Raw genomic sequence first — 16,626 nt, forward strand, 5'->3', positions numbered from 1 at the left:
TTGGCCCCAATTACTATCAAAGGCTATCATTCCATGATATCAGACACATTTTGGCGTCGTGGTAGACATGGTATTAAGTATTATAAAGACATATTAGGTCTTTTAGCCCATTTTTATCTCAATCGCCCAAAGTTTGTCTCTCTCCTAGATGGAATCTGTCCTGGGTTTTAATATGACTCAATTCCAGTAAATTCTAGCCTCAGTCCCACACTAATGTTACTGTCATGCAAGACATGTTTCCTGAGAGCTTTAGCTTCTTCATGCAGGGTAAGTGAGCTATGTGCCCTTTCCATCAACCTGAACTATCTTCAGTTCAGATCAGATTGTTCTGTTTTTCTCTTGACACAACCATGCTTTGTAGTCAGAAATATGTTACCATCCTTCAGTAATCAAAGAGTGTTAATTCATTCACTCAATTCCATAGGTCACGAGCAGCAGCCATGCAAGATCCTGTTTGTACTCTCAAGTACTGCATGAATCACAGACAAGTCGTCGCATGGGCAGATGCCTCTTCTTTCTGGTGAATGCCGGAAACAGGATATCACCCCTCAAACCCTTGCTTTATGGCTCAGATGAGTGATGAGTTATACACTCAGTGTACTCTGAAGTCTCAAAAGATCCGATTTTCATGCATGAAATTACTGGTCATGAGATTCGAGCCATCTCTGAGAAACTCGTGTTCAAACGTAACTTTTCAATCTGAGATTTATTAGCAACTGGCATGCAGAGTCAACCTTCTGGAGTTTTTATCTCAGAGATTTAGCTTTGCAGAGGCAAACCTTGAATCTGGTAAGTCTGTTGTCAGCAGCACAGACAGCAACCAGATCCAATTAAACAATCAACACAGTCTATCAGCTTTGCTGGATTAGCCAGTGTAATTTTGTAGGTAAGAAGATTTTAATATTTACCTTAACTGTATATAAGGGTCACACATCAAGTGACCCTAAGCTGTGTTGCTTATGTAATTAGGAGAATGGGCTATTGTTCGCATGGGGAGTCGGCCATCATTCCCTAGGGTACCCGAAGTAGAGGTTGGATGCTCAGCATTCCCTTCTATTACCTATTCTCCAAACATAATGTGGTTGGGGAACTTATTTGAAAGAGAAAGCAAATTTTTCAGTAAATTATGATTCTGCAAGAAGACTTACCCAGTCACATTACTTAAAATCCCTTCCAACCACCCTGCCATGTGAACATCCTAGTTAGTATCTCACTCAGCGGGGGCCCTGAGTGGCCGAGTGGTCTAAAGTGCTCCCCATTATGGATCACTTCCATCTCACCTCTGTCTGCGTGGGTTTGAGTATCTGATTTGGCTAATGTGGGTATGTGAGAAAGCTTGACAGTAGCTTCTCGTGGGTCGGTGGTTCTTTCCAGAGTTTTTCCTGGTTCTTCTTGTACCATTAATACTGGCCGCCATGTATAGTCTATCATGTGCTGAAAAATGGCATTAAACCCAACAACAACAACATCAACAATCTCAGTCTCACTCAGCTAAAAACCACCGACACCTGGTGGCAGCAAGGGTAGGTAATGTACACGAGTTATTGCCCTTTGTCTCCATGAGATAGACAGAAAAAGACTTTTGTCTTGTAACAAGCCAATATTCCTAATGAAATGTGATTGTGTAAGTAGTCTCAGAGAAACATAATTTACTGAAAAATTGGCATTCCTGTTATAAGATATATTAGCATTAAGTGATAATTATATATAGTGTACTTCATTATAAGGTGGTCTCACTTTAAGGCAGTTTACTTTGAATCCTATGGACAGCATTATAACGAGGGAGTGTTGTGTTTATAGTGTACTTCACCTTAAGGTGGCCTCACTACAGTGCAGTTTTGTGTGACTCCCTTGGACAGCATTGTAATGAGGGAGTGTTGTGTTCATAGTGTACTTCACCTTAAGGTGGCCTCACTACAGTGTAGTTTTATGTTACTCCCTTGGACAGCATTATAATGAGGGAGTGTTGTGTTTATAGTGTACTTCACCTTAAGGTGGCTTCACTACAGTGTAGTTTTATGTTACTCCCTTGGACAGCATTGTAATGAAGGAGTATATTATGAATTATGTACCTCATTATGATGTGGTCTTACATTACGGCAGTATACCCCTGGGATGGTCACGATGAGGGGGGAGTGGTGTATCACCTACATTAGCAAATTGTTTGATATGGGCATCACATTATAGTAGCCATAGCAACAAGATATAAACAAAACACCACTCCCTTGATAACTTATGGCCTGATAAATCGCAAACCTGATTATAATGCGGGGTCAGGCATGATGCCATTTTTAAAACCAGAAAATACCCCCAAAAATGATCCATATTTGTTGAACTTGAAGAAATCGCTTTCAAAATTGATAACTGAAAGGTTGATATATCGTAGATAGGACTTTGAAATTTTAATCAACATGATGAAAATATCAACTTTTAATAAGAAGTCATATCATTTGCTACATTTTCTTTCCAAACGACATTCTTAGCACACTGTAATTAAAGATATTAAGGAAATTTTGATCAATGAAAATGTCACTTATGCAGTACATTAATTATTAAATGCCAGATAAATAATTTTTTGTTAAAGGAAACTTTTGTGTTTTAGTTCACTCTTTTTGTTACTCTTCAGTGTAATCATAAAAAATGCAACGTAAAATGTGTCAATCTACCATAACAGCTATGTCTGTAAGTGTTTCTCTGAGACACTAATTAAGTGCTGACCATGTTTTGATAAGTAACTTGCGGTTGCGGAACTATTTGTTATATTTATTGCACTGAATGTAAACCTGGCCTCCTTTGTATTATCACGTTAATTACAACCTTTGAATCAAAAAAAGATGGTGGAATAAAAGAAAAGTTAAAAGCATGCAAATCATACATATTTAAAATCTAGCAGCTCATATGTCGGGTGAACACATTTTGTTTGATCAACTGAACACTGTTATAAATGTTATTGTTTATAAATATAATTAAACTACCTTAAATTAACTGACTCAGTCATAACTGCTAAAAGATAGCAAGGCAACCAAGCGAAACAAATACTTATTCAAATAATCCATGAGACTGCCTAATACCTCTTATCACTTGCAACCTTCATCATCTAATCTCTTCTTTAATGATGAGGTTGATGGAATTCACAACAAGCCACCAAGGATGCCTTCTTTCCATTCCTCACAGTCTCAGCTACAGAGGAGGGATTATTTGCAAGGCAATGAAAAAAGTTCATGGATATCACTACAGCACATGCCACTGGGAAGCAGTCTTACCAAATTTACAAAAACCACAGTTCTTCCAAACTCAGTGAGGTCAATCATGTTCACTAGCATTCCACAAGACTCTTTCTATCTCAAACGACATGGTCCATGCCCCCTTACCACAGATACCATTAGGGAGAAGGCTACAATCTTTTGTTGCTGAATGGGGGAAGATTTACCACGATGAAAATGTGGTCCGACAAATGGTGTTCTGGGGACTCAGTATCATGTTCTGCACACCATCTAAGTCTTTGCCCAGAGTTCTTCCAGTTACAAAGCAGCACATATCACTTGGTCATCAACCTAAGCACATTCAGTCAACTGTTATGCTCTTGGGTTCACAATACAATGCAACAACCGGTTCAAATGCTATTCATTGTGGAGACTACACAATCAGTGTGGACTTGCAAGAGGCCTTGCTTAATGTGTCCCACTCACATGGCTTAAAGTTCTGTGAGACTTGTTTTCACATGTTACCCTCCTTTTTCATTCTTAATCTCCTTGTCAGTGAGACATCTCCAACCTCGTGCCCTTTCAAGAACTCAGTCGAGTAGGTCTGGAATCATTGTTTGAGTAAAAAGAATGTTATTTCAGGAACGAGAATTGAATTCATCCAGTGTTAGATTCCTTGTCTACACAGAGCAATCCAACTGCAAGAGAATTCTTTTTCCTGCTGAAGTTTGCTTAATACGGCAGTGGACACCTTAGTTTTGGTTGCTTTCTTGGGCTCCCATAGCAATGTTACTGTGGTCCAAAATGGAGGTTGAGCCTTTGACCATTGGACCAACTTTCACAGTATGCACATTACAAGGTTGCATCTCAACTCCATGGACTTGAATTGGGGATAACTCTGCAAGTAAAACCTCTGGTATCATGGTCGCTATGGGAACAAATACAGATGACTGGGGGAGAAAGTCTCCTACCATTTTGGGATGCTATTTGAATTAAAGATGCCAATAGGTACCTGGTTATGCTGGTGCCCACCCTTTAATAATAACCTGAGTAATAAAATGGACAACCACATATCCCTTTAAGAAAAAAACTTTCCAAGTTCAGATTGAGATATAGAATAAGGATTATAGTTCGAGGCTCATGCCATGTGTGCATTTATTCATAGTCACATAGGCTGGTAACATTGCTTATAGTTTTGTTGTCATACATATACTATATAATAATACAAGGGATGACACTTTTCTCCTTTCTTGCGTGACCTATTTAAGAATCAATGCTGATATTTCAAGTTAGGTTTCGCATTGCAAATTTGGAACCGATGCTCAGCTTAAGCATTTGACTTTGTATGACTATCCAGAGCTTGGCTTACTCTCATACCTTTAAGGAATGCCAGACTATTTTCCCACGCTACTGCTCGACATTGCCATGATCATGCCTGCTAAATATGCAAGTGCAACTTGCTGTTTGAATACTGCCCTCTCATTGGTCAAGAAAAATGATGTACTGCACCTATTTACAAATTTTTTTTGTTTTATTATTTAGTACTGATTGTTAAATTGGAAACAACGATTTGAGCCCCTTTGTTCCTTGTTAGACCTCAGTCTAATTTCCTTATTTCTATTTATAGTACATACATCAAACAATTCTTAGAAAACATGGGTTTCTTGAATGTGAAGCCACTTGTCACGGATACATTCTATTTTGATACCACATATGTAGCAGACCAGTCTGAATTGAAAATAAATGGCACAAGAGATCATAATAGGTTAAACAGGCTTTATCGATGTGACTGAGATGGATTTTATAAGATTGAAACATTTTAGGGAAGAGGAATTTTGTTAACTTAAAACATGTTACACCAGAAAAAGTCAAATCAATAGCTTTTTACAAATTTGAAATAAGAATTTGACAGTGATGTACAACAAGTCATCATTTGTGAACTTTACGACTATTCACGATAATTACTGTAGACATGTAGACTAGTTAAAGTGAGTGTTTTGTACTAACTTCTAATCTACATGGGTTTAGTCGATTTGTGACAAAAATTTAACTGCAGATCCAGATAAGTAGCAAAAGTTAATGTACATTTTTCATACACTTTTCTGTAATTATGGCCTGTAATATATATATATATATATATATATATATATATATATATATATATATATATATATATATATTGCTCTTTTTATGCTCAGATTATGCTTTTTTGCCACTTATATTAGTAATTATGCTGATACCTTTCTTTGGGTTTGGCATGTGTGAATGTACAACAAAGCAGTTCATGATCACATTTAAATCAATTTCCCTTTGATCGGATACCCGGGTGACCGATCATTAGGATTGACGGGTACTCCGTAGAAATTGTCTAAAGTTTAAACATCTCTAATAGGAGTGTGGCCCCTTCATGATCGTTATTTGCATATTGACATCCTCAAGATGAAACCATTTTGAAAGCTTTTCATTGGTGGTTGGAGAACTTACATGGAAATAGAGTCTCATTGTCTGTGACATTTCTACCATGGTGACTCATCTCAGCAGCAAAGCAGAACTTAGTACACAGATCTTTGTATTCTTGTTTGGGATTTTCTAAAATGGTGTCCTCAACAACAAATCCATGTTTAAGTTTGGCGTATACTGGGCTGGCTAATGTATTGTTGGACTCCTGCAAGAAAGAACTAATACAAATGGAATGATCTCTTCATCCCTCAGTTTTCACTCAGTAGGATCAACATATGATGAACCTATCGGCAACAAGGTGGAATTCCACTCAAATGGGAAATCTTGGACAAACCTCGTGAACCTTGCAACAGAATCACCAAGAATCAAGATATTCCCTCATCTGCATTAAGTACCACACTGGCAGGTGTTTCATCCCAACTCAGAGTACTGAAGCTGCATGTCTGGATTTTATTGAGAACGAACAGTACTCACAAATCCCTCAGATGAGATGGCCTTCCACCTTAGATGCACACAAAGGCAATGGAATATAATCTCAGTGGCACGTACGAGAACACTTTATACCAATGTAGGCATCCATACCTCAATAGCTAACTCCCTATGGCTCTTTTATGAGAAACAGTTAGCACCAATCACAATGAAACCTACCATTTTATGATCACTGACACACTGTTATTATAAAAAAGAGAATATAAGACAAACCAAAGACCTATCTGATCTTTTGTTCCTTATGGATTTCACCAGGCCAATAACATTGTATCCTTGTCCAAGTGGAATTTATCATGGATATTTACCTCACTGAACATGACAGCATTTGAATGGCTCAGCAGCTGAATTTGTTTATTTTCCAGTCTAGAAGCTGTCTCACATACCATAGGGGACCAGAGATGGTCTCTCCAGGGTAAGGGGTTGTATCTCCCTCCATCTCTTACTTATTTTCCTAAGGTATTAAGATTGGGTGTCACATTTTGAAAACGAAACCAATTTTTCTAGTAAATTATGTTACTTACCTATCATAATATACATTCACCCTCTCAGCCTCCCCCGCAGTGACATACATATAGAAAGCATTCCCTATGTTCCAGTAGTAAGTGACAATTTAGTATCATGGGGAGACCACTCTAACTGCTGCTTAGGTAGCAGATAACTTTTAGCGAAAATATTTTAACCTGGGAGGGCTGGATTTGCAAGGTAGTAGTACTTCTGTGGTACACCACTCCCTCAATAACTCGCGCCCAGATAACTAGCAATCCCGCTTATAATGCGGTTTCCATCATTGCTCCCGATTTTTTCCAAAGAAAATATATTTTATGTATCTTTCAAATATGCTGAACGTTAAAAAAATTAAGATAAGAATTGGTAAATTAATCCTTGATACATCGCTCGTTTTATCATCAAAAATGGTGATTAATGCCCGTAAAGTTCTAAATAAAATATCATATATTTTGTAATTATTTTATGACAAATAGTTGTCAATACACTGTAAATAAACAGTGTGGTGCAATAGTGATCAATGAAAACTTCTGGTAAATGGTAACAGGTGACAACAGAGAATGAATAAACACAAAATAAATATCTTGCTATGTGAAAGTCACATTCTAATCCTTTAATTCCATTTCAATGTTAACATTGCAATTGCAACATATTCTGTTCTATGAAAACATGAAAAGGGTCAATTGACCGTCACATTGAAACCCGTGAGTACTTCTGTGAGAACCTAATTACATGCCAGCTTTGTTTTGGTCAACAAGTTGGGGAAGTGTTTGTTGCATTAACAAATCAATTTAAAGAGACCTGTGTTGTTTTATCACTTTGAATATGTCTTTTGTATCAGATCAAGCAAGGGAGGTACAAAGAAAAAATTCAAAGGCATGCAAATCTGAGCATAAGTTCTTGTGGTCACTACCGTTATCAAAATTCATTTTATTTGACCAATAGAAAATGGTTTCACATTTTTATATGTCAATCGGTCAAATTCGGTGTGCGTTTTGCTTCATTATTGGAGATGGAAACCTCAAGTGTGCAGAAATGCCCGACAGCATTGTATATTTGTCAAGTGTGTCACAAACGACAAGTATTATTGTGTTCAAATTCACGTTTTAAATTTGTAGACCCATTAAATTCATGTTGGTAATGATTAACCCTTGTGATTTTTTTTCATTTTACTTCTGCCACAATCAAATCTATCTATCGTTCATTCATTCGATCGACAATGTTTCTCGAAAAGAGTGTCAATCTTTTGTATTAAAAACCCATCTAATTTGGATCAAACAATAAAACTAGAATGTATCCAATTAAACACACAAATTAGTGACATAGTACACAATGTGTACACGTGTTAAGCGAACGGAAACCATGTGGAATAATGTTTGTGATGATCTCCTCAATATATTGTAATCTATCCTGAATTCAGTGTTGCTCTATGAGGAAAAAATAAAGAAAGTGCACCATTATGAAGAGATATTTATTCACGGTTAATCTCAGCACGATTATAAATTGAATATTCAACACTATAACCTGCCAACCCACCCACCCCCCTTTTGCCTTTACGTCAATCGCTTTATTGGTTTTGGCTTTTTTATAGGTCTCTCGATAACTCATGCCTCACTTATAGTGCGGTCAATAGTTTTGGACCCCGATGTGCGCGAGTTATCGAGGGAGAGGTGTATTATGATTGGGTAAGTATCATCGAAGAAACATATTTTACTATTTGTTGGATTCAATTTCCATTTCTCCATGCACTTAGTTCCTCCTATTGAAAATATTAATGAATCTAGACAAAAATCCATCAGGTTCTTTTTGCATTTGTGCTGATATAGTATAGAATTGAAATCATAGAATTTTGGCACCTAAATTTAAATGTTAACATAACTGAATCATCACATGCAGTGTTCTATACTGCTACTGTATATTTTCATTGAAGGGATGGGAAGATCAACACAGACAGGTTGTACCCATTATTGATGCTGAGTGGTCTGCAACGTGAAATGCTGGGACATATTTGGGGGTTGGCAAACAAAGAGACCCCTGGTCAACTCATAAAATCAGAACTTTTCACAATTCTTGCCCTTGTAGCTCTTGTTCAGGTATGTTTTATTCCTAGTTTGTTTTCCCATCCTAACATTTTTATTGTTCTGTTTTGGGGTCCCCGAGTGGCCGAGTGGTCTAAAGTGCTCACCGTTACGGATCACTTCCATCTCACCTCTTGTCTATGTGGGTTTGAGTCTCAGGCTTGGCCAGTGTGTGTTCATGAGAAAGCTTGCAAGTAGCTTCTTATGGGTTGGTGGTTCTTTCTGGGATTTTCCAGGGTTCTTTCTCCACCATTTATACTGGCCGCCATGTATAGCCTATCTTGTACTGAAAAATGGCCTTGAAACCTTTAACAATAGCATATATTGTTCTGATCAGAAAAAGGATGGCATAAGCAGTGGATTCCAAATAACTTTGATCCAAATATTTTTGAAAGAAAAGCAGAAATTTATATTTTAAAGGAACTGTCATCCAACTTTGAAATATACCACATATTAATTTCAAGATTTGATGAGCAATTAATAATGCTTTGGTAATTTTTTAATATTTTTAAATTTCGGGATATAAGAATATTTCTTCTTAGTACTTACATTAAATTTTGTTGTCTCATTTTAGAATAATTACAAGATTGTTTCAACAGACATATTAAGTAGATGTCCACATCCCCCAGTACCTGTTCTGAATGCCATGATGGCATCATCAGGTATGATGACACCAGGGATGATGACACCAGGGGACACTATTCAGTCAGCAATATCATCTAATGGAGCTAGTCAATCAGCAATTCCACCAGGGGGCACTAGTCAGTCTGCAGTGCTATTAAGTGTATCTGGTCAATCTACAGTGCCACCAGGGGGCACCAGTCAGCAGGTGACTTTAATAAGTGGACCTTCTCAGCTGATGATGTACACATCCCTTTCCTCTCAACAAATGTCTACAGTGGTGCATCCTGGCATATTACCAAGTCCTCTCACCACTTCCGCTTCCCCAGCCACTCTGCCAGTTACCCAGCTGCCTGCTTTAGCCATCAATCAAGGAGCAGTTACCAAAACAACACAAAATGATAGCGATGATGACTTTGCAGATTTTCAAGCAGCTCCAGCCACCACAAATTCAAAATGTAAGGGAAGTCCAAATTATATATATACATATTTGTATATTAAATATGTGAGAGAATACAATGTTCATGGGTTTCATTTAAAGATATACCTATCATTCATTCCATTCTTATTATTTATTCCACATTTTCAGCACTAGAAATATTTTGGAAATTACTTCTATCTGTTTTATTACCAAGATTTTTCATTTTGTATTTATTTTCCATTTGATATAATGTGCATTTTAAAGTACAAGTATATTAATCTGTGGAAATAAAGCAGGGTTTTTATTTCTTCTTCAGATATGTTCCACAATCACATTAACATTACGATATAAGCCTACTACCTGCTCAATTTAGTCCTCCAAAAAGACAGAAATGCACTTTTCCATCATATAGACACACTGCAGTGGTGGCCTAAGTGGTTAGAGTGTCTGCCTCAGATGCAGGAGGTCACAGGTTCAAATCCCGGTCAAGTCATACCAGAGACTTATAAAAATGGAACTAGTAGCTGCCTCGCTTGGTGCTCAGCATTAAGAGGTTAGTGTTAGGACTGGTTGGCCTGGTGTCAGGATAATGTGACTGGGTTTGACATGATGCCCCAGTGCTAGACATCACTATAAGCTGCCACACTGCAAATATCATAGCGATATAACTGGAAAATTGTTAAAGCTATGGTAAAAATACAACTCTCACACACATATCATATAGACAGACCATTACCTTACCTCCTGTCACTAGTATTAAGCTCTCAACGATGATCAGTCAACATTTGGCCAAGACATCCTAAAAATCCATTCCATATACTCCTGAATTTCAACCATCCATGATCAGATTTGGATAATTTTTGTATAATAACATGTCTAGTGTATAATAACACATCTGGTGTATAATAACACATCTAGTGTATAATAACATATCTAGTGTATAATAACATATCTAGTGTATAATAACATATCTAGTGTATAATAACACATCTAGTGTATAATAACATATCTAGTGTATAATAACATATCTAGTGTATAATAACACATCTAGTGTATAATAACACATCTAGTGTATAATAACACATCTAGTGTATAATAACACATCTAGTGTATAATAACACATCTAGTGTATAATAACATATCTAGTGTATAATAACACATCTAGTGTATAATAACACATCTAGTGTATAATAACATATCTAGTGTTTAATAACATATCTAGTGTATAATAACACATCTAGTGTATAATAACACATCGTGTATAATAACATATCTAGTGTATAATAACATATCTAGTGTATAATAACATATCTAGTGTATAATAACACATCTAGTGTATAATAACACATCTAGTGTATAATAACATATCTAGTGTATAATAACATATCTAATGCATATTGTGTGCAATATTTTTCTATTTTTACCAATTTTATAAATTTGTCACATTTGCAGACCATATGCTTCAATAGAGTATCATTGTTGTGTGTTTTATTCTTGTTAGTTGCACTCTCTGTATATTCTCACTTTGTTTATGACAGTTGCTCTGATCATAACAGGTGTTATTAACACATTGTATGCTTAGTTTATTAACCTTTTCATTGCTCTTGTCATTTCAGAATCTAAAAAATGATGACTTAATGTTCCAAATGCAAGAAATTTAAAGCTCATGACGACAAACATGACTCATACCTTCAACAGGGATATGCAATGTTTGCACAACCTGGTCTGAAGATTATGTGGTCTACTATTCTAAGCACAAGAGTGACAAATAGAGAAAGACCATGTCCAGCATCAAACAGTGTGATATCATGAGTATTCATTGTAGAACTGAATCATTGGTGAGCATAGTATGGGATGCTAATGGCTCCTTTCCTCAGAAAATGAGATGGAAACTGCCATCAGCTACAACAATAACCTCAGCAGAAGTGGAGGACCCAGACTGTCCCCATCATGACCTAGAATGTTGCTGGTGCTACAGATGCATCACCTAGTACAGGAAGGAACAGTACAGTTTTTCAATTCGGGGCAACGATTGGCCCTAGCCCATCTCATTCCTCACCTTTTCTGAGAAGTTCACTGGGCATAAGTCCTCCTATCTGCTTGACTATGGCCTCAGAGATCCTACCAGGGCATGCAAATGCAGGAATGGTGCAAAATTTTTATGAATTCGCTCATTTGGAGAGCACTGATGAGTGAGAAGTCCTGCAAATTAGTTTGAATTCATACATATAAAAACTGCACAGTATACAAATTGTATTTAACTGTTAACCCTTAAAGTGCTTGCTGCAATTCAAGTCTCAGTGCCAGTAGAGATATTGTAATGTGACATCTGTCTCTTTTAATGTAGGCAACTGTTTACATACCTGGGTTCATCAGCTTGACATGAATGCTAGTTAAACTAAATTTCATTGGGCCTTGGAACAAGCATTCTCTTGGATTTTGAACATTGCTTTAAGGAAGTTTTACAAATGAGTGTTTAAAATACAGCTACCTAGGTCACCAAAATTGCTGATTCCCAACATTATGCATATTCAAATCATTTCATTTAACAAATATTGGCTGATGGTAGCGATGATGACAATGATTTGTAAAGTTATAAACTATATCAGATGTTTTTAGCTTGGAAAGTGTTAATAAAAACACCAGTAAGTGATTTTGAACCCAAAAATTATGTTAATAATAGTCCAATATACTTGCTTGATGGACAGGAACAGACAGAATGCAGGTCAACCCCTCTTAAAGTGACTGTCACAATTAAATATAGAAAAGGCAGAAAACCATGCCAATTAAAATGCAGATAATTTAAAAATATTGTTCAATTTTGATTTTTTTTCTCTCAAACAGTTTATCCCTGCAGGATCATGTGCTACAAAACTATTTAGCCCAATAAGATTTAGAGTAAATTGAATAAATAAGAATGTAGAATGAAATTAAAAAGTTAAAATATTTACTTTATCAGAATATCTCCATCTTAAAAAGGACACTATGGCTTTGATGGACTTAAAACCCTAATATAACACTGTGTCTTTGATGGATTTAAAACCCTAATATAACACTGTGTCTTTGATGGACTTAAAACCCTAATATAACATTATGGAACAGATAAGAAATCTGGCATTATAGTCAGCAAAACACTGATTTAAGAAAGGGAAACTTAGGCAGAGCTAATATTAGTGAAAGAACTTATTTTGGATCAGAAGTATCCAAGACACAATACCTATTAGCTTTGGAAAATTGTACATAACAACCATACAGAACAGTTTCAAGCTGGGTAAGCTAGCTATGTACATGAAAGGGAGTTCTCAGTACAAAACATTATTCATACACACATATGGCACATATTAAGCTCAGAAACAATCAACAGAATAATGTTTATACAACTAGAGGGAACATCTGTAAAAGATGTTAATTTCAGTAGAGCTGTACCAGAGTAGAAAGAAAAAGAGCTAGAATTTGACGTTGGATAATAATGAACTATGTTTCCTCCTCCTCCCCCTCTTTTTTTCTACTCTCTCCTTGCTTTTGTGACAAGGGGGAGCTCCTCTTTCGGATAATATCTTGGTAGCATCTCTTTGGCCTTCAGGTCAAGGTAAGGGGTTGTTATGAATCATTATTATTCATCAGTTAAAGAAATGACACTGTATAATATTGTCCTGGCAACTGACCAAGCCCTCTAAGCCATACATTCTACCTTCTGATCATAGATTTGTTAAGTGTGAAAACAGTACCAGGCCCATTGGGCCATTCAGTATTGAAATGTACAGGGATCATTACGACAGAACCTTCCGTCTTTCCACTTGTTTAGCACAGCTGGTGCAAGAACACCACAGGGACCTTACTTGATAGATCTCTCCACTTGACCACTAATATAGTAAGGCCAGTACCAAGCTGCACAGGGATCTCGATGAGAATCCATCTATTTCTCCACATGTGTGACATGCCCAGTATTAGTCCTGAAAGGTCAGTCTCTATTACTCCTGATGCATCATAGCCAGTTAAAATAAAGTGAGTGATCCATACACTCATTTACATGGTCCACACCAGTACATTCCACGCCCCTGGTGAGTGAGTGAGCCATCTGTACCAGGATGACAAGTCCATCTGATGGATATGCTGACTCACTGGGTATGTGCCACTTGGTACGTTCTTTTCAGATCGGAACATAGATGTTAACCAAGATATCCAACACAGATCATCCTGATAATCTATCCTACTCCATCCCAACTATCGGGAGGACAGTTTCAAAGCCATGGTGGAAAAAGTTTAGTGGGTGTTGCTGGCCTCTAAGATCACCATGCAGGCCTATAAGATCAAGGCCTCTGTGGATTGTCCCATGAATGGGCTGCCTTCAGTAGTGAATTAGACTCTTGAACTCCCTCTTTACAATGGATAAATCAAAAGAAGAATCTTTGTAAGATCCTGTCAGCACTCTGCAACATTACCTGAAGCATACAGAGATACTTCAAGGAACAGTAAAATGACTCTTCCTTCTGGTCAAGTTTGGGAAAGAAGAAAAGATGTTACTCAAGCTCTAGCATAATGGCTGATGTGGGTCATACAGAGAGATCAGTCACCTCATTGAAGATTTCAGCCCATGAATTTAGAACTCTCTAAATGAGCCTTGCTTTCAAATGCAATGCTTTAATGTGAGACATAGTAGAAGCTGTTGACCAGCATGTGCAGTCAGCCTCCTCAAGTTTCTATCTTCAGGACTTAGCTTCCTAAAGATAAGAACTGAAATTGATATGTTCATTGGCTGTAGCTCAGTTCTTTACCCAGAGCTTGCTAATGTCAGCACAGCTTGCATTACAGGCTTTCCTTGTGCGATTTCTGGACTCACTCACTTTTTGAGGGGGTTGTAAGAAAAGTTAAATTACTCAATTATTATAATTGACAGAGGCTACATGACTGTTGGCTGTGCAATTTCCAAGTTATGAGAGTGGGTTATTTTTCATATAGGAAATCTAGTCTTCTTCCCTCAAAGGATGCCTATGACATCGGTAGGATACTCAGTATTCCCTCTATCACTTACCTATTCTTCTAATGTTAATGTGATTAAGGAATGTATTTGAAGGAGAAATCAAATTTCATAAGGAAATTATGTTTCTCTGAAATACTTACCTGATCACATTACTTTATCACCCTCCCATCTCCCTGCCATGTGAGCATACTTGTTGATCCATTGCTCTGCTTGAAATTAGCAACACCTGGTGGCATCAAAGGGAGGTAAGATGCAAGGGTTATTACCCTTTGGCTACATGATGTAGATGGAAAAGATGTTTTTCATCTTTTTGGAGGACTGGATTAAGGAGTTTTTAAGGTTATGTCTTAATGTTAATGTGATGGGGTAAGTATTTTCAGAGAAGCATAATTTACTTAGAAAACTTGCTTTCTTATTAATTGAATTCTAATAGTCTTTGGATTGCTTAAGGTCTTCTTTGCACTGAACTTAGAAAAACGTTAACATTTAACCAGTTTACACCATTTTCTCTATTTGTAAAATTTTTATTTTTAGCAAACAATGGAAACTTTCTAAATGAGATAAAATCAGAGGAGCAACTTCCAGTTAAGGATGAAGGAAAGTAAGTATAACCTTTCTTTATCCCCATAAAGCATAAAAACAAGTGATTTGTTATAAATAGATGTTGTATTTGCTTTGTTAGCTTTACATGAAATAGAAGTCATTTTGATCAGATTTTCTCACATTTATATGAGTTTATGATCCTGTTTTCCATTGTAGAACCCAGATTGGAATAATATCTTGATCTTTCGTTGAATGACATTCTGTGTTAATTATAGTGCACACAAACTGGCAAAAAGTCCCCGATTTCCATCATTACTTGAGCATTCTTTTGCTTTGATCAAGATGCAAGTTTATTGCAACATATTTACATTCTGAAAGATGCAGCAGTTAAATTTAGTGTCCCACAAACTGGATGTTTTGCATTGATCAATGCCACATGATAAAGTTTTGAGTAGCAAAAGCCAGTTGTAATTGTTTCTTTTTATAAATTCATGTTCTCATTTTTTCTGTAACGAAAATCAGTTCCAGTTAAAGTATATCATTAATTTTGTGTCTTTATTAATCTCAGGGTTAAAAGTGGACTTTATTTTTTTTACCTGTCAACATTTGTAATTTTATACAAGCTGTCTTTTGTATACAATTTGTATGATACAAATTCATGTTATCTTGATGGCTGTGATCGCTGTTCTGTGAATATTGATACTGTTTATCTGCCATTAAAAACTGACAGAGCCTTTTTCCATACAAACCGAACATTTTTTGCCCTTTCTTAAGGTAAGGAAATTTTTCTTGGGCGAAGTTACATCAGTATTCACATTACACTATTTTGACTTTGTGACCCTCAATTTTCATTCCAGACATGGTGCAAAAAAAGCATCCTTTATTATATATTGGTATTGGATTGGATAATGTCATCTTCATGAATAGATTTTTTCTCATTGATCTAGAATTATTTTGATCTCAGAAGTGGATTTTCCCTATCCGTACTGATGCATGTAAAGATCTCAATTAGTCAAGGGATAAAATGTAACATTTATTTGCTGCTGACAGTTTTTGATGAGTAGAAAAAAATCAACATACAAAAATACTGTTCTTTCTGGCCAGTTATTTTGGGATAAGAATGAAGTACCATACTTTTCTGTCAGTGTCACTTGTAAGTTTTATTATCATTTGAATAAAAACTTCATGTTCAGTTGAAATGGTTTTACTTTGTTGTAACAGAAGTCTGACACATGTCCAAGTTTGTATTTTGTTTTAAAATTTGTAAGCATTTGATTTGTTGGTATATTACCATATGTATTCACTTATAAATCGGGTCCAGGTGCA

At 36.4% G+C, this 16,626-nt stretch overlaps 1 protein-coding gene across 2 annotated transcripts in view; it reads left to right on the top strand.

Annotated features, from left to right (window-relative positions):
- Nucleotides 1-16,626, top strand: part of LOC149775790 (synergin gamma-like) — a 160,037-nt gene that overhangs the window by 72,996 nt on the left and 70,415 nt on the right. For both annotated transcript variants that reach the window (XM_089943378.1, XM_089943379.1), the window contains exons 9-11: nucleotides 8,587-8,749; nucleotides 9,309-9,813; nucleotides 15,292-15,358. In XM_089943378.1, the coding sequence (XP_089799504.1) occupies nucleotides 8,587-8,749; nucleotides 9,309-9,813; nucleotides 15,292-15,358 (735 nt within the window). The remainder of the gene's footprint in view (nucleotides 1-8,586; nucleotides 8,750-9,308; nucleotides 9,814-15,291; nucleotides 15,359-16,626) is intronic.

Source organism: Sinohyriopsis cumingii, chromosome 19 (genome assembly GCF_028554795.1).
Source record: "Sinohyriopsis cumingii isolate HCF-2022 chromosome 19, ASM2855479v2, whole genome shotgun sequence".
In the NCBI taxonomy this organism is placed as follows: domain Eukaryota; kingdom Metazoa; phylum Mollusca; class Bivalvia; order Unionida; family Unionidae; genus Sinohyriopsis; species Sinohyriopsis cumingii.